Consider the following 15907-nt stretch of genomic DNA (forward strand, 5'->3'; position numbering starts at 1 on the left):
AATGTTGTGACCTAGCATGTAAAGTAACAGCCAACTCGCCGTCTGACATTCTGTCTGTGAAGCTCTTACAGTATAACCACCTGCTGAACCTTCCCATCAAAGATATTCGGCTTTCGGTTTTACCAGAGGCCCATCCCTCAAATAGCTGTTTTCGAGCATTGTATTACTTGTGTGAATCAATCCGCATTTCGTAGATGTAGATATATCTGTCAACCCAGATATCATAGAAGTGCAGTACAATCAAATTTCCATCGTTGATTAAGCTTTCACCAGCCTGAAGAAATCATTGCGCAATGAGACCGATCTATACGAGGACAACGGAATGGTGAGAAGATTGGGCAATGCAAGGTAAGTCCTCCATCAAGTGCAATTCTAGATTCAATCACATTTAAAATCGTTGAACGGAATTATCCAGAGGACGGCTCGGTCAGTTCTTATGCATGCATTGACTCTTGTGGAGCTAGAAGGAGTTCTGCTATGTTCTGTTCAAGGATGCTGAAGATAAATCGCTAAAGGCTTTTTCGGTCACATAATTCTGAAAGTACACCCTCGAAAGACACACTCCAAGATTGAACATTTTGCCAAGTAGGATATATGGTACATGAAGTAAAGAATGCTTCCTAGTCGGCATCCACAGGATTCCAACTAATGGCTCCTTGTTTGCCCTGGTCAAGTGCATCTATGCGCGCCATGTCATCTGCATCTAGTTCAAAATCAAACACCTGAGCATTGGAATGAATGCGGGACGGTGTAGCACTCTTGGGCAGGGGTACAAAACTGGGGGAAATCTCAAGTCATTCACTAGAATCAAAGCTACAAGAGGCAATGCACACCCTTTCTGAAGAGACCAACGAATCAAGACTTGTGCAGGATCATGATTGTGCTGCAGATAAGGTATTCAGCACGTTGGTATGGTGACTTATGTAGGATGAGCTGACCTTGACTGATATCGAATTGAAGACCTCATGATCCATTTTTCCTCGAATAATTGGACAGTACGCCTGAACCACGATAGAATTCTTTAGACAGTATTCTACGATCGGCTTTTGCTGGCAAAATGGATGAAGCTAGCGACAGAGGCGTGTGTAAACAAGTGTTCTTGAAATAGAATGACTGATATGATCGATGCCCACCTCGATCTGGTTCACCGCAGGCAAATCGTAGCCAGCATTTCGAATTTCCTCAAGATGCTTGACGTTACTGTTGTATATGTGTTATGTCCTGGTTTGTGATCAATCCCACAAAGATGAAGGAGGCGCATACTAGTTTGAGACCCCTACAGTCCTGATTTTTCCGGCTGTTTTGCATTCCTGCAGGGCCTTGTAAGTTGCGAGACGTTTCTCTGATCCTGACAGAGGGTCATGAATGAGGAAAAGATCGATGTAATCTAAACCTTTCCATTAGGTATTGTAGTATGTTCATTCAGAATATGAGTACTATACCGAATTGAAGCTTGCTCAAGGACTCATCTACACCGCTCAATGTACTCTCGTATCCATGACTGCGAGAAGCACATTTTGTTGCTGAGTATGCCGAGTATGCCGAATATCAGAGTCAGATATAAACTTAGATTTTCACTGGGGTCTCACTGATAAAGAGGTCCGACCTGTTGATGCCGCTTTCACGAACTGCTTCCCCAACAGCAGCTTCATTCCTGTACATCTGAGCGGAATCGACGTGCCTACATGTGACGAATTGAGCTGGAATTTGCAAGGGCATAGGGTACTCCAGCTTACCTGTATCCTGCCTTGAAAGCTTCAAGACAAGAAGTTCTCGCGTCGTAATTCTGGTACACTCCAAAGCCTAATACGGGCATAAGATAGCCTACAGGAAAAGTGAGCCTCGATTTGCGTATGATGCGTTCGGCTTGCCCGTAGATAGCTTAACAGACGAAGAAATCGAGAATACGGATGTCATGGTGCAGGTAAGAAGAAGTCTTGTCAGGCGCTAATCTACTTTATCCGCAGAAGTAGATTCTCAATTCCTGTTCACACAGGAACATATCTGATAAGGTAGCATGCTTATTATCCCACAAGTGGTATCTACATATTCGCGCGGAAAGATCATGCAAGGCAAACAAATCCTCCGAGAAGAGTGCTCATGACCATAGCGATTATCCCCGTGACTAACACTGATGAGAAACCGAAAGGCCGCAGAGAGCCAGCAGCATTCCTGAAGGTGAATAATATGCGTGAGTCATGAAAAGAGTTGCGCGATATACATCGAGAAATACTTACGAAGGTGAATGGGAACTCGTTGCGGTCGTTGTTGCTACTGTGTAACTCGAACTGCCGATCACTGTTGTGAAGCCGCTGGTTGCAAGCGCCAGCGGTGTCGATCCTGAGGCCGAGATATAGGTAACAGCTCCAGCTTTCAAATGCGTTGGGCTCGTTGAGTAATTCAAAACGGAAGCAAGAGCGACTTACATGGTCCCCAGCTTGTCGAAGTACTGACAGAAGGCGCCGAAGGTGAAATGACTGTGTAAACGGAAGTTCCTATAGTGGTAGTAGCTCCGGTGGAGGCGAGAGTCAGATCTGGTCCTCCTGAAGCTGAGATCATTGTGACGGCACCGGCTGTAAAGGATTTGAGACTTATAGCTTTTACACATAGACACAGTGTAGCTTACAAGGTCCCCAGCTCGTGCTCGTAGAAACGGATACCGAGGATGATGCCACAGATGTAGGAACAACGGTGTAAGTGGAACTGCCCACGGTAGTTGTCTGTCCAGATGCGGCGAGCGTAAGCTCTGGTCCTCCGGAGGCCGACATCATTGTTACTGCTCCCGCTGAGAACACAGTATGTAAGGCTCAATATTCATCGAGGAGCAAGAAACGTAAACTCACAGGCACCCCAGCTCGTGGACATGCTCACTGAGATAGACGATGGTGCAACCGTATAAGTAGCGCCATTCACAGTAGTAGTAGAGCCAGTAGCGCCGAGAGTAAGTACAGGCCCACTGAAAACTGAAACAACCGTTACTGGTGCGCCATCTTCGAACGAGATGAGATAACGCCTTTTTCTTTTGATAAAACAATTACTCACTGAAGTCCCAGCTCGTTGTAGTGGTCGCAGTAGGTGCAGGGGAAACGGTGTAGGTGGAACTGCCAACTACCGTAGTCGAACCAGTCCCAAGAGTCAGTGCGGGGCCTTGAGAGACGGAGACTATGGTAACGGGAGCACCGTCTTTGAGAGGGTATTAGATCTTAGCATATTACTTGCGAAAGATATATACACACTTATATCCCAGCTAGTAGTCGTGCTTGCCGCAGGAGACGCGCTTGTGGTTACTTAAAATAGTAGATAAGATAAACTGTCTCAACGGAAAAAACTTTCGAACTCACCGGAGCTCCCAGACGATGACCAGTGATGATTGCCTAGACAAAACTCTCAACCTTTGAATAAGAACGAATTTCGTCCTACACGGCACATACCATTCCATCTGGGTACCGGAGCCGTGAATACACCCGAGAGGTGGCCGAAGCAGAGGAAGAACACGAATTGGAAGGTGTTGAACGATGACATTTCCGATGATTCTGTGTTTGAAGGAGAACTTGATCAACAAGTGCTACAGTACTGTCGGATGCGGGGCTAATCCAGAGCAAGGAATTGAAATGCATGGCAGCCCTTTTTATATTCGCGGTGCAGCCCTACGCCCTGAGCTCAGGTAGCTGATGCGTATCGCGAAGCGACATTGATGAATATTTAATATTGATGGTGGCTGACTGAGAGAGGTGGGAGATACTTCCACGTGATGTACCCACCTTACTTCTCTCTGAGTATAGACGGTGTAGTCACGCCCGGATGACAGGCCCGGAAGCACTTCGCGCTTGCTAGCCACCCGGTGCCAAGTACAACATAGCCCGTCTTATAGTTCACGAACGCGTTATCCTCAGATATAGTAAACCAATCTCAAGCTCACAAGGGCTCTATAGCTTCAATCACTCCATTGCCAATCTTTCCACTCGCCGCCTCAACCTCAAACTCTCTGTAGACCGCGCGACCTACGTCGAAACAGAGCTACGGCTACACCTAGCTAAGCTAGAAGCCGAACTTGCGCTTTTGAGGAAGTGGACTGTGTCGCTGAGCGGGGTAACTTTTACAGGATTGGAGACTACTTCTGTTGAAACCGTAAACGGAACCACGGAAACTGCAGAATCTCTTGAACGTCGCTGACAAGTTATCATCCGCAAAGCGAAGGAGTATCAAGCTCAACTTGTTCAATTGAGCTCCACAAATCCCTCAAGCTTTTCTATGAATGTCAGTATATCAGATCTTACGCGTCTGCAGGAACAGAACAAAGAACGGGAGAAGGAGATTCGTCGAAAGAGAAAAAAGGTTGAGGCGTTTCGTGGATTGCCTGCCGTACGTTCCTATCCTGTGTTCGACCTCCACCGAAAATGCTCGTCGGTATCTTCTAATGACGTGCCATAATGTAGAACCTGGATCTTGCGCGCCTTACCTTGTTTCAAGCCACGCAGAATTCACAAGATTTGACTCGTGTACGGGAGGGGCTATTAAGAAGGATGGTCGACGATTGATTGCCTGTTCATTTGAGGGAGAGCTACGCATCCTCAAACTTGGACTTTGTCATGTTCATTGACTGTATGAGTCGGCGGCTACCAACCGGCGATTCCCAACTCCGTCTAAATCAAATAATTCGTGTGGAGTCCTATACACAGGTATACACTGTTTATAGCGCTCTAACGCTTATCGCGAAACTTTGTTACCTACCCTTGTCAAAGCATCTACGCCACTCTACGAAGTAGTACTTCCCAAGATCTTGTCAGAAGTTCGAATTTTCAATCTCACACGCGGTAAGATTGTCTCGTGCAGCATTTAGGGTCATACCATGCCCGTGAACCATGAATATACCCTGTCCACTTCCAACAATACTACGTTCCTCGATATCCAGGCTGCCGGTCACGCTCTCGATTTATTCACCCACATCCTCGGACCCATCTCCCTATTCGCAATCATTAAAAACCAAGTCCCATCCAAAATGCTCCTTGACTCAAACAACAATACCACCAATGAAATCATACGCAGATAATTCCGTGCTCTTCCCTTCTTGTCGTGGACCAGTCCGACCAGCATAGATCGCTCTCCCAGTGTGCCGTTCTTCGCGACCTGGGCCCTTGATTTTCTTCTTTCCACTTGCTGGACTGGGAGTGCCGCCTGTTTTCAGCATCAATCATCATCTATCATCGTCATTACACTCGAAGCTCACTCACCTACTTGGCCCTTCTTTCCAAACATTGGTCTGTCATGGTCTGCCAGTGTACAGTGCGCTCGAAGACTTTTCCCTCTATTTGTATTTCTTTGTTTGTCCAATATATTTTGCCCTAAAAAGGATTTTGGCGCTCTTCGAAGCCCGACCTATAGTCGCCCAAAAATGTATTGGACAAATAAGCAACTATAAATTCCTGGTTAAAAATTCATACAGGCAAAACAAAGCATTGTACAGCAGGATCATTCTGCCACATAACAACGGAGAAAGGAACTGATAACTATGCAGCAAACAGATATGTATGGAAGGATCCTGCCAGCCATCTGTCGGAACTTGGACATCAAAGCTCACTGCCCTGAAGAACAAAGGTAAAGTACTACCTAGTTGTACCCTTTGGCAAACTTGGATTGTTCAAGATGAGCCTGATGCTGTTTCCAGGCACCAGGGAGAAGCTACAGGGAAGTTAATGTGGTGGAGTTCTTTTTTTCTTCCTTTTTTTGTCTTCAGGGTACTAAGTCAGTATCTTCACAGGGTCCAGCTTCCTTTCTGAGAGCTGGGTTTCCCGTTTGAGAGATGAAAGCTGTAGCTTGGTATGGAACACAAATGTATAGTTCAGTAAGGTTTTCTCGCTTCCGCAGACATCCCTTACAATAAGCACTCTTTATCTCTACTGCTCTCTATTTCCTCAAAACCAAAAAAACATCGTTGCCCATCGTCTTAACAAATAAAAGTTTCATTTGCTTTCTACCTTCTCACACCTCGAACTTTATTCAATGAGTTGGAAACCTCACCTTCGTAGCCATCGGCGTGTGGTCGTCTTGTTAGTCAATATTCTGGCTTTTGCCTTCACATTGGCACCTGCTGTCTCGGCGGTCAAAAGGAACCCGCCATATATCACCGCATTGGGTGCGATCGGGGCAATCCTGTCACTTGGGTCTGTTTTCACCATTTTTAAACAATTTTAGAATTGAAGGCATGCCTTTGCTCGTACCATGTAGGTCTTCGATCCTTGCCTCGAGTCGGTCGTCTGCACAACTGCATCCCAGAGAAGCTGCTAGCTCGGGTACGGGCGTAACGGAAGCGCAAACGTCTGCAGATCTTGAGAATCATCTGCAACGAACCCGATTGCCCAAACGGCAACTCGAACAAATTCTTGCACTTGATTCTGGCTGTCGAACATCCTTTCGAATGTCGAACATGCCATCACGGTCACATCTTGATGTATGCATAGAAGAGGGTCATCTCCATGACTGTTTTGCTACAGATTTACAGAGGCAAACCGCTACACCTGAAAATTCAGGTCTTCTTTCTTTTTCGACTGAAAGTTTGCATTCTTCTACTCACGCTTCATCATGTTCTTCCTTCTATCATTCGTTCTCGCCTCCCTCATCAATACTCACTTCATCTGCGCCATTATCAACATTACCACCTTCATTATTATCACCTGCACCGTCTATTGAGTCTCCTCGAGCATCTACAGAATTGACTTTTCGTACTTCTTCGGAAACCTATCTACCACCTGTCGCTCTTTCATCCTCCTCACTACCACTACCTCCACCTTCCGAGTCACCCTCGCTGCTTACCGTTGACGTGTCTTCCACAACTTCTCATTCGATGTCCGCATTTTCTTTACTTTGCACTGATAATGTACTTTCTCCATCACCATTTCCATTTTGCAAAACTCATTTAACAGGGGTCGATGGACAAAGGTAAGTATCTACATTTGATCTACACACAATATCATTCATTCTGACCATGAAAAACTACTTCATAACAGGCTGAAGCAAATTAGACTTACTTGGCCTCTTAGACATCAATGCGATAGAGATTGTCCAAACTGTAGTTTGTGAGCGATCTGATTCATCATGGTTATTTGAGTTTAGCCTGCCCTGCTTCACCCTGCTTGCCATCGTTTCGGACACAAGCTGACAAGCAGGTTGAGCAGGGCAAGCTCAACTCACCTTGTCATGATTCTCAAAATTTTGGAACAACTTTCTCATTTCTTGTGACGGTACTTCTGTTTAGTCCCTCTACACGCCACTGGCCAGATAATGTATTCAATGTTGATATTGCTTATTGGGTGCTACTTGTACCATCATTTACCATGTGGATCCAGATGCTTTCCTCTCTGAACCCACCACCGAAAGAGAGAGGCTTCTCGATACTTGAAGGATGATAGCCACCTTAAAGAGATTGGTAATGAGGAGAGCCTTGACGAGGCTTGCAGCCGGATATATGTTCCGAATGATATCGGCGTTGATGCAATGGAATGAGTTATAATTACAGTGAAGGACGATAGATACATAGTAGTAAACAGCTGTGATTAGAATTTCAGAGTTCGGGCGTAGACAACTTCGGGTGTCCATAGATCCTGCAGTGTCATAAGCATCCAACTGTATTCATTCATCGCTGCAATGGCGTTAATCAGCCAACAGCCACGAGCAAGAGTATTTGAAAATGATCTCGCAATAAGCAAGTGATCCAAGCATGCTATCGCCTGCGGAAGGAAGTTCAGAGATAAGTCAATGACCAAGAAAGCAAAATACACATACAACAACGAAATTGTCAAATCACCATGCACTCGCGCTTTGATTTCCACGGCAACATCCAAGTTCAAATCGAGACGTAGCTTCAATGGCTTATCGCCGCCGCCTCCACCTCCCCCGCCTGCTACACCACCAACTAATCCGCCGACTGCATCGCCGACGCTTCCTACAGCGCCAGTGGCAGTATCTGCGACTTCGCTCACGCCTGGGAGTCCACCAACAGGACCGCCGCCGCCGCCTTGTTTTTGTTGTCCCCCTCCTCGACGACGATTACGAGGTGGTCGAGAACCAGGGTCACTTGCTACAGATGGACTTCGGGAAGCCCGACGACGCGAGCGCTGTTGAGCTGGGGAAGGTCCTGAAGAAGGTGAACGGGAGTTGCCGCCAGCCATGGTAGACGTTGAGCGCTGAGTGGGGTCGACAGATTGGAGGCGTTGCGAGAGATTATCCAGAATATAAAGACTCCAAAAGTATGACGATTGTACCTGATGAGCTCATTTTAATAAAACAACATATGGGTCCATGACAACAGCGATTTGTGCCTGGTCGGAAAACAAACGGTAGAAGTTGCCTCATACTCGCAATTGTGGCGTACAGATGGTGGTCATCCTATGATATCACTCTGGCGTCGCGTTGCGGAGCCCTCAGCTCCTGCGGCAGTTTAAAACGGTTCTAAACTCATTGAGAAAGTCATTCCTGCTACTCAAGAAAAATTAATCACATACACAACATGTCAGAACACGACTTTCGTCTTGGCCAAGGTCTTGATAACGCGCCTCCACCAAGTACTACCAACGAAGACCGCAGCGATGAGGAGAGAAAGAAGGAAGCTGAAATCGCAGAGCGACTCTCGCGTCTCATTGAAGATGCCAATTCGAGAGTGATTCCCCTCACTAGAATGATCCGGAAGGTAACCCCTCCGTACCTTGGTTTCAAGCATCGTTAATCTTAATCTGGGATCCACAGCACATCGAGGCTATGGATGCCCGCCCAGAAGAAGATCGAAACGAGAGCGAGCTCGTTCAACAAGTCAAGCCGCTCTTGCAGCAAGCCGAACAAATCATGAACGAAACCCAAGGGATGATCAAAGGCGCCGACCCAGAGAACAAGATTTCGCAACGAGCGCAGAACCATCAGAAGGCTCATAAGGCGACACCAGAGGAGCAGAGACTCGCAGAGGCATTGAAGGTGGTGAGTGAATTTCATCTCGTCGACGAGGGGGCACTCGAACATATCCTCGACAGATGATTGAAGAAGTGGGAGGAACTATCGAATGGGCCCGAAACAAGCTGGATGCCTTCCCAAAGGCAAAGAAGGATCTTGGTCCGCTACTCGATGCGCTTGGACGTAAGTTTCACAGTCATATTGCTACGTCAAAGATGATCAACGATAATCTAACTGGTACCATAGAACCACTCACTCAAATCGTAGCCGGTGTTGGGATGCTACTTGCTGGGGTTCTCAACCTCCTCGGAAGCCTCCTAAGTGGTCTCGGTTTAGATTCTTTGTTGAAGGGCATCTTTGCGGCGACGGTGAGTTCCCAACCACATCCTTTGTCGTTTCTTCCTTTTCGTTTAGTGTACACAGCTGATGTCCGATTCAACAGGGTCTCGATAAGATATACCAGGGATTAGGTCTCGGGAAATTGTACGGCTGAAGCGATATCCTGCCAGAATAAAACTGTAAAAATTATCATAAAAGTAACGGTCGCAAAGGACTACATAACACACGTTCAGAGCCTTGCTTGTATCAATATATGTTCCATGCAGTGTAGTTGTACTGATTTCATATACTCTGGTGAATGAATCCCAAAATTTATCGGTGTTTCATTGCGATTGTCAATAATTGAAAGCATAAGGTTGTTGACCATTTCTCACGTCGCACTACATGCAATCATCTTTCTGTCCGCAGAGTAAGAGGCACAGTTGTACACCCAAGTATATGCAGCTCGAATACAAAAAATGAATGACAGTGAATCTATGAGATTCGCTATGTATACTGTATATGAACCTCGATATTACAGCGAAATATACGATTACTGTATGAAAAAGATTCTAAATTGTCCATTGATGTTGATAGAAATGACCTCTGCCTAAAAGATGTAAATGTCATGAAAGATCCAAAGTCCATGCAAAGGAACAAATGGTAGCAAGCAAATAAACGAGCAAGGAAGGAATGGATCACATCATCATAATGCGTGCGCAAGAGCTCCAGCATACATCGAATCATGTCGATGGGTTTTGCAAGAAATGGAATGCAATAGTCGACCATTACGCCAATACCATTACACCCGAAACAATCCCAACCACGACTGCGCCCATTAACCCCATGCCCAAACCCTTCAATCCTACCGCTCCGCTCCCGCTAGCCTGACTAGAACACAACGAGCCAGACTTGCTCAACGCCTCCGCAGGCATCAGCACCTTCGGCAACCCACTGCTCGCACTGACACTCAAACTCCCATCTGAGCTTGGGGTAACTGTTTCACATGTCAACACATCCACAAGCGTCTCGCTCCCAGTGTACAGCCCTGCAGAGCTAGGAATGCTCCACGATACACTAGATGAGGAGCCTCCGTTCGTGAGGAGGGCAAGGAAAGGCGGCTTGGATACGGCCAAGGTGGACGTGGAGGATTGGGAGATGAAGGAGGCTTTGGTGGTGAGGAAGGACGAGTTGTAGGAAATAGCTTGTTTGCGAGCGGCGTTGAGCGTTTTGACATGGGTGACGAGAGGCTTGTTCTCTGTGTTGAAGCCAGAAAGCCAGAGACTTGCAAGACAAGGTCGTTAGGATGAACGAAGAAAGATTCGAGATAAGGGATGACGTACGCTTCACGGTTAGCAGGGTCGTTACCTCCCTGATATCCTTGTTCCTGACCGTAGTAAAGAATGGGAATTCCATCGTTTATAAAAGGCCATGTCATGGCGTTTTTCACGATCTGCATAGTTGTTGATAAGCATATCTAAACACTCCAAGAAGAGATTCTGGAAATCTCACTGATTGGTCAGTAACGGTCGATTGAATCCTAGGGTTATCCTGGTTCTCGACGAATGACCCAACGTAGAAAGTACCATGATTGTATTGGTCCTGAGCCTGGGTAACCATTTCGGTGATGACGCTCATGTTGCCGGAGGTGCCATTCGTAAACGCGTCGTAAACAGCGTAGTAAGTGGGATAGTCAAGAACACTATCAAGAGCCTCTGCGCGAACAGGGGTGGTCAGACGAAGTATAACCACTCGGTAGAACTTAAGAACCCACTAGTGTAAGGCGCAGCATAAGTAACGTTGCCAATCAGAATCTCCCCGACAGTATACACTCCAGCGTTGGACGCGAAATCAGGCCAAAAGTCCTGTCTGATGTGCTTTGCAGTGTCAACCCGAAGTCCATCAATGTTATAATCAGAGACAAGGTTCTTGATCCAGCTGTACATGGTATCTACTACTGTGCTGTTTTCCGTGTCGAGATCGAGAAGAGGAAGACCGGAGTCACCCAACCAGCATTGCTCGACATCAGTCTGGTTATTGTAGTCGTCGATAAAGCATTGAGTGTGAAAGGAGTTTGAACCACCAAAGGGTTGTAACTGGGAGTAGTCGAAGGTCTCGGGCCAGACACTGGATGTATTGGTAGGGTTTGCCACGACACTGGTTTGAAGAAATTTTAGAAACGCGAAAGGATGAAGCGAATTGTAGACTTACTGGTTCACAACTACATCCACCATGAGATACATGCCCTTGCCATGAAGAGCGCTACTCAAGCTCTTGAGGTCATCGGCAGAACCGAAATTGGAGTTGAGGGAATTGATGTTTTGTGGCCAATATCTGATACATATCAGCTTGAGGCATTGAGGGACAAAAGCACAAGTAACTCACCCATGGTAAGCCTCACCCTCAGTCGTCGTACCCTGAACATTTTCTACGACTGGGGATATCCAGATAGCATCGAAGCCCATACTCTGGATATAATCCAGATTATTAATGATTCCCTGCCAGTTTCCGCCACAGTATTTCTTCTGACTCGTATCACAACTCGGTGAAGAACCATTGCCCAAAGCGAATCTGTCAGTAACGACCTAGGAAAGAAAGTTATGAGGACCTTGCATCCCGTGTTGTGTTTGTGCCTGATACTTACTTGGTAGATAGCCCTGTTTGTCCAGTCATCTGCTGAAGCTGCGAGGACCGTATTTGCCAACAGCGAACTCGAAGCCACAGCAGTCGCGGCCCAAGAATACTTCATTATTTTCAAGGTAAAAGTGCTGAGAGAGTGGAAGTTTGCCGTTTAAAGGCAGTAAAAAATTGCCAAAACGTTGTCAATGTGTTGATAGCAAGGAAGAAAGAAAATGTAGGAGCGGCGAGTTGAAACCGCAAGAAACCGTGTGGTTGAAGATAGGAATAGAATGCTGCAGCCAGCGCGGCGCCCAGATGTCATTGAGAATCCAGGTCGTCTGCGGCATGGTGAGTGCCGGATGTACAGTAAAAACTTTTCGCGTGATTAACAATTTAAATTTGTTTTTCTCTATTTGGCAGAAAGTTTACCTAATTCGGACATATATCGCCGCTATTACTCCGTGAGCCCGTTCAGACGCTGTATCTGTGCATAGAGCTCCACACGAATTATTCAGACGGAGAGTAACATCGGGACGGTATTGGGAATTGCAAGCATGATTTACGGTGAAATATCACCTTGATATGAGAGCAGGTGTCGGGATCTCGGGTAGCCGGCAACTCAGACACTCATCAACATGACAAAGCCGAAGTTTGAGGAGCATAGAGGCCTATAGAGGCCTTAACCGTCTACCATCTTTCCTAGTAGTCCCTCCCGTACACGAGTCAGATCTTGCAAATTCTGCGTGGCTTGGAGGAGGGTAAGGCGCGCAAGGTCTGGGTTCTACGTTATAATATCAGAAGATATGGGCGAGCTTCTTCGGTCGAGAATGAACACAGACGTACTGCAGGCAATCCACGAAAGGCCTCAACTTTTTTTCTCTTTCGACGAATCTCCTTTTCCCGCTCTTTGTTCTGCTCCTGCAAACGCGTGAGTTCCGATATACTGACATTCGTGGAAAAGCTTGAGGCATTTGTGGAGTTCAATTGAACAAGTTGAGCTTGATACTCCTTCGCTTTGCGAATGATAACCTGCCGACGACGTTCCAGAGACTCTGCAGTTTCCGTTCCGGCTCCGGTTTCAAAAGCAGTTTCCGATTCTGGAGTTACCCCACTCAGCGACACAGTCCACTTCCGTAAAAGTGCAAGCTCTGCTTCCAGCTTAGCTAAGTGTAGCCGTAGCTCTTTTTCGACGTAGATCGCGCGGTTTACGGAGAGTTTGAGGTTGAGGCGGCGAGTGGAAACATTGGCAATGGAGTGATTGATGCTGTGAGCTTTGTGAGTAGATCGATTTACTATTGGAAGTGTACAATCATCGTACCCTATAATAGATGGCTCGTCCAATCCTAGTGCTTCTGCTGTCCGCGCAAGCAACTCGAGGCGCGATTCGAGTACCGGAGATAGATGGATACCTTGTAGTGCTTGAAGATCGTCTTCCATAGTGCAGTCCTTGATCGGGCCTCTAGTCAAAGTTCACGAAGGATTACGCGTTCGTGAACTATAAGACGGGCTAGTTCCAAGTTACTAGCAAACGCGAAGACAAGGTGGTGGGTGCATCACGTGGAACTATCTCACACAGTCACGCCTGCCTGCAGCCTCTCTCGCTCCCTGCATCGAGATTCGAATGATCATGATTGCTTTCACCCAACAACGTATCCTCTGCCGAAACCCAAATCTCTGGAGATGCTACGCCTCTTACCGACGCATATATTTGAGCTGACACGTTGAACCAATGCGAAATGAACTGAGATCATCAACTCATAGAGTTGCAGAGCTAGTAGTATACTAGTAGTACACGATTCTGCCACTGTATTGAGGAACCCTGAGGAACCTATAGTCCCCCCTCATTCAACATACATGTTCTACTCATGTTTTACGCAGCTATCATGAACACTATCGCTTTGATAAGTAGCGAAGAGTTCTTCATCATTCAGACTCACCTGAATAATCTACCTCTACAGTGTTTGATTTCCACTTTTACCAGCAGTGGTATCACAGGTCGCCTTTCTGCAGGTTTCCGTTCCGGATAGATGGCCACAAATCCCTGTTGCAATCGCGCGCGATACAGAAGAACGGAGTTTGCCTTTTCTTATATCGAACCTTCCTTGGATTTCCAAGAATTCATAGCAGATGTTACGGATACCGCGGTCTCTCCTACTACGGTTCTCTTTTCCATTGCTTTTTTTGAATGAAGTTTATTGTATAAGCAGTAACTCACCGTTCTTGAGACGAGTAAGGCTTTCACTGCATTTGAACCTTGCCCGCCTACAGCTTAACTTGTACCTGGTATTTCTAAGCCTTAATGTGCATATCTTTTGTCGAGACTTGTTCACGCGAGCACGTAGTACGTTTTTTCCCAACTTCGAACTTTTTGTGTTCGACGTGATTCGAGGATTAGAGGACTCTTCGTTATTGGCCTCGATTCTACGATGCTACGTTCTTAGGCGCCGACTGGTCCATGTATAGACTCAATCTGTTGAATTATTCTCCAGCAGGCTCAATCGAAACTTAAATATTACAATGTTGTGTGAGTAATTTCGACTCACCACCGCATGCCTATGCACATATTTCGATATCTCTTCGCAGGACATTATCCCCCTCTCTCACCTATTTAGAGAATAGAGATACCAAACTTAAACACGTTCGTTGGCTTTCGTTTATTATATGCTCAGTCTACTTATTTTGAAATATCTGAATCACACCCGTTACTATTCCCAGCAGGCTTTATTCGACCTGCGATAATCGCATACTTCTTTCACTAGTAACAAATTTCTCAGGACAAAAAAGATTTGCCTGTTATTCTTCGTCTCTAATTGTATTTTTACTCGTCTCGTTATCAGATTCCTTTGTCATGGATAAATATACCTCAAAAGTTCAATAAAAGATCGCCAAATTTCACAACTTCAACCTTCGACCACCACCACCACCACCACCACCACCACTCGAACATATAATATACTGACTACCCATGGCACAGAACCAAGCTGAAGTCGATGCGTTCCATAAATCTGCTTTTCCTAATGCAAACGAAATGAGAAAATATCTCACTACAGAGTCGGAGAGCTGGGATAAGGTCTGGTAAGGAGCATTCATTTTTCTATACTCTCCTCGTACTTCAGTGCTGATTCTCCATACATATCCTGTGTAGGTCTAACGGTCTTACTCCCTGGGAAGCGGGCACATCCGACATTCAACCTCCACTCAGGTGGCTTGTTGAGTCGGGCGAAGTGCCATTTCCCAAAGAAGGCAAAGCGTTGGTTCCAGGGTGTGGCAGGGTATCACTATCTCTCTGGCATTTTATCAGTACAGTAGCTAATTATCGTTACATTGCAGGGGTTCGACACTATATACCTGGCCTCTGCTTTAGGATGGAAGACTGTTCTAGGCTACGACGTGTCGACTACCGCTGTGGCAGCTGCTAATGAGTAGGTTTACATGCTGTTTATATCATAATGTACTATGTTATATTCATTTATTTCATCACAGCTTTTTAAAAACCAAGGGAGTTCCTCCCTCCGTGGCTGCCAGCGTCAAGTTTGATGCTGTTGATTTCTTCAAACTTGACCTGCCCGACGAGGAGAAATTCGACTTGATCTACGATTATACGTGCGTTTAACTTGAAGTATCTTTTGTATCATACTCTTCAACAGATATACAGGTTCTATGTCGCAATTCCTCCCTCCATGCGCCCAGCATGGGGATCGCAGATGCAGTCACTTGTAAAACCGGGAGGGTATCTGATTACTCTGATGTTTCCTCATGTACCAGAGCCATACAAATTAGGTCCACCATTTTGGTCCTCGTTTGAAAATTATGTCGAGGTTTTGGGTGAGTTTTCACCAGCCATAACCTATCATCATTATTGTTACTTTCAAGCTCATATATGTAATTCCAGGCGGCTCGAATGGATCAGGCGGTGCCAATGGATGGGAGATCGTTTACAACAAAATACCGCCCCTGGAAATACAAAGCGAAGTACACAAGGGCAAGGATAGAATGGTCGTTTGGAGACGGGTTTGATTTCCTTGAAGTGGTG

At 46.1% G+C, this 15907-nt stretch overlaps 8 protein-coding genes across 8 annotated transcripts; 3 read left to right on the top strand and 5 right to left on the bottom strand.

Annotated features, from left to right (window-relative positions):
- Window positions 1-526: 526 nt before the first annotated feature.
- Window positions 527-2065, bottom strand: C8R40DRAFT_1078962 (NADP-dependent oxidoreductase domain-containing protein). Its single transcript, XM_046227025.1, has 8 exons — window positions 1737-2065; window positions 1590-1681; window positions 1443-1523; window positions 1264-1387; window positions 1134-1200; window positions 939-1067; window positions 834-883; window positions 527-777 (listed from the first exon to the last, which is right to left on the bottom strand). The coding sequence occupies exons 1-8, from the start codon at window positions 1814-1816 to the stop codon at window positions 621-623; spliced, it is 780 nt and encodes a 259-aa protein (XP_046092697.1). The 5' UTR covers window positions 1817-2065; the 3' UTR covers window positions 527-620.
- Window positions 1972-3087, bottom strand: C8R40DRAFT_53842 (uncharacterized protein). The gene is made up of 6 exons (XM_046235379.1): window positions 3043-3087; window positions 2844-2963; window positions 2627-2776; window positions 2427-2573; window positions 2238-2370; window positions 1972-2172 (listed from the first exon to the last, which is right to left on the bottom strand). The coding sequence occupies exons 2-6, from the start codon at window positions 2863-2865 to the stop codon at window positions 2064-2066; spliced, it is 561 nt and encodes a 186-aa protein (XP_046092698.1). The 5' UTR covers window positions 2866-2963; window positions 3043-3087; the 3' UTR covers window positions 1972-2063.
- A 3074-nt stretch (window positions 3088-6161) lies between these two features.
- C8R40DRAFT_1078970 (uncharacterized protein) lies at window positions 6162-7353 on the top strand. Its single transcript, XM_046227026.1, has 3 exons — window positions 6162-6955; window positions 7026-7267; window positions 7331-7353. The coding sequence occupies exon 1, from the start codon at window positions 6203-6205 to the stop codon at window positions 6938-6940; it is 738 nt and encodes a 245-aa protein (XP_046092699.1). The 5' UTR covers window positions 6162-6202; the 3' UTR covers window positions 6941-6955; window positions 7026-7267; window positions 7331-7353.
- Window positions 7354-7624: 271 nt separating this feature from the next.
- C8R40DRAFT_53902 (uncharacterized protein) lies at window positions 7625-8416 on the bottom strand. The gene is made up of 2 exons (XM_046235382.1): window positions 7780-8416; window positions 7625-7724 (listed from the first exon to the last, which is right to left on the bottom strand). Exons 1-2 carry the CDS (start codon window positions 8163-8165, stop codon window positions 7718-7720), a joined length of 393 nt encoding a protein of 130 aa, XP_046092700.1. The 5' UTR covers window positions 8166-8416; the 3' UTR covers window positions 7625-7717.
- Window positions 8417-8733: 317 nt separating this feature from the next.
- Window positions 8734-9239, top strand: C8R40DRAFT_1026014 (uncharacterized protein; the record flags this gene model as incomplete). The annotated part of the gene is made up of 3 exons (XM_046223080.1): window positions 8734-8964; window positions 9018-9120; window positions 9184-9239. Coding segments are annotated over 3 exons (390 nt in total), but the record flags the coding sequence as incomplete, so codon positions are not given.
- Window positions 9240-10043: 804 nt separating this feature from the next.
- Window positions 10044-12004, bottom strand: C8R40DRAFT_1031958 (glycoside hydrolase family 13 protein; the record flags this gene model as incomplete). Its single annotated transcript, XM_046223216.1, has 7 exons — window positions 10044-10539; window positions 10599-10708; window positions 10768-10970; window positions 11030-11382; window positions 11467-11589; window positions 11641-11840; window positions 11900-12004. 7 exons carry the CDS (start codon window positions 12002-12004, stop codon window positions 10044-10046), a joined length of 1590 nt encoding a protein of 529 aa, XP_046092702.1.
- A 251-nt stretch (window positions 12005-12255) lies between these two features.
- On the bottom strand, window positions 12256-13384 carry C8R40DRAFT_1078981 (uncharacterized protein). The gene is made up of 3 exons (XM_046227027.1): window positions 13193-13384; window positions 12718-13138; window positions 12256-12655 (listed from the first exon to the last, which is right to left on the bottom strand). The coding sequence occupies exons 1-3, from the start codon at window positions 13309-13311 to the stop codon at window positions 12554-12556; spliced, it is 642 nt and encodes a 213-aa protein (XP_046092703.1). The 5' UTR covers window positions 13312-13384; the 3' UTR covers window positions 12256-12553.
- A 1455-nt stretch (window positions 13385-14839) lies between these two features.
- On the top strand, window positions 14840-15891 carry C8R40DRAFT_1165025 (S-adenosyl-L-methionine-dependent methyltransferase; the record flags this gene model as incomplete). The annotated part of the gene is made up of 6 exons (XM_046230616.1): window positions 14840-14949; window positions 15020-15146; window positions 15205-15296; window positions 15358-15477; window positions 15530-15699; window positions 15767-15891. The coding sequence occupies 6 exons, from the start codon at window positions 14840-14842 to the stop codon at window positions 15889-15891; spliced, it is 744 nt and encodes a 247-aa protein (XP_046092704.1).
- Window positions 15892-15907: the final 16 nt, after the last annotated feature.

Source organism: Lentinula edodes, assembly GCF_021015755.1.
Source record: "Lentinula edodes strain Le(Bin) 0899 ss11 chromosome Unknown C8R40scaffold_1, whole genome shotgun sequence".
Lineage (NCBI taxonomy): Eukaryota > Fungi > Basidiomycota > Agaricomycetes > Agaricales > Omphalotaceae > Lentinula > Lentinula edodes.

Bases quoted from the DNA above. Each gene is read 5' to 3' on its own strand.
- C8R40DRAFT_1078970 (XM_046227026.1), top strand. From the start codon at position 6,203: ATGCCTTTGCTCGTACCATGTAGGTCTTCGATCCTTGCCTCGAGTCGG.
- C8R40DRAFT_53842 (XM_046235379.1), bottom strand. From the start codon at position 2,865: ATGTCCACGAGCTGGGGTGCCT. The intron at 2,777-2,843 runs GTGAGTTTACGT...CAGCGGGAGCAG, and splicing joins GTCCACGAGCTGGGGTGCCT to TAACAATGATGTCGGCCTCC. The intron at 2,371-2,426 runs GTAAGTCGCTCT...CGCATTTGAAAG, and splicing joins TTCGACAAGCTGGGGACCAT to CTGGAGCTGTTACCTATATC.
- C8R40DRAFT_53902 (XM_046235382.1), bottom strand. From the start codon at position 8,165: ATGGCTGGCGGCAACTCCCGTTCACCTTCTTCAGGACCTTCCCCAGCT.
- C8R40DRAFT_1078981 (XM_046227027.1), bottom strand. From the start codon at position 13,311: ATGGAAGACGATCTTCAAGCACTACAAGGTATCCATCTATCTCCGGTA. The intron at 13,139-13,192 runs GTACGATGATTG...CAAAGCTCACAG, and splicing joins GACGAGCCATCTATTATAGG to CATCAATCACTCCATTGCCA. The intron at 12,656-12,717 runs GTACGTCTGTGT...ATTATAACGTAG, and splicing joins CCTTTCGTGGATTGCCTGCA to AACCCAGACCTTGCGCGCCT.
- C8R40DRAFT_1078962 (XM_046227025.1), bottom strand. From the start codon at position 1,816: ATGCCCGTATTAGGCTTTGGAGTGTACCAGAATTACGACGCGAGAACT. The intron at 1,682-1,736 runs GTAAGCTGGAGT...CGTCACATGTAG, and splicing joins GCTTTCAAGGCAGGATACAG to GCACGTCGATTCCGCTCAGA. The intron at 1,068-1,133 runs GTGGGCATCGAT...CTCTGTCGCTAG, and splicing joins CTGCGGTGAACCAGATCGAG to CTTCATCCATTTTGCCAGCA.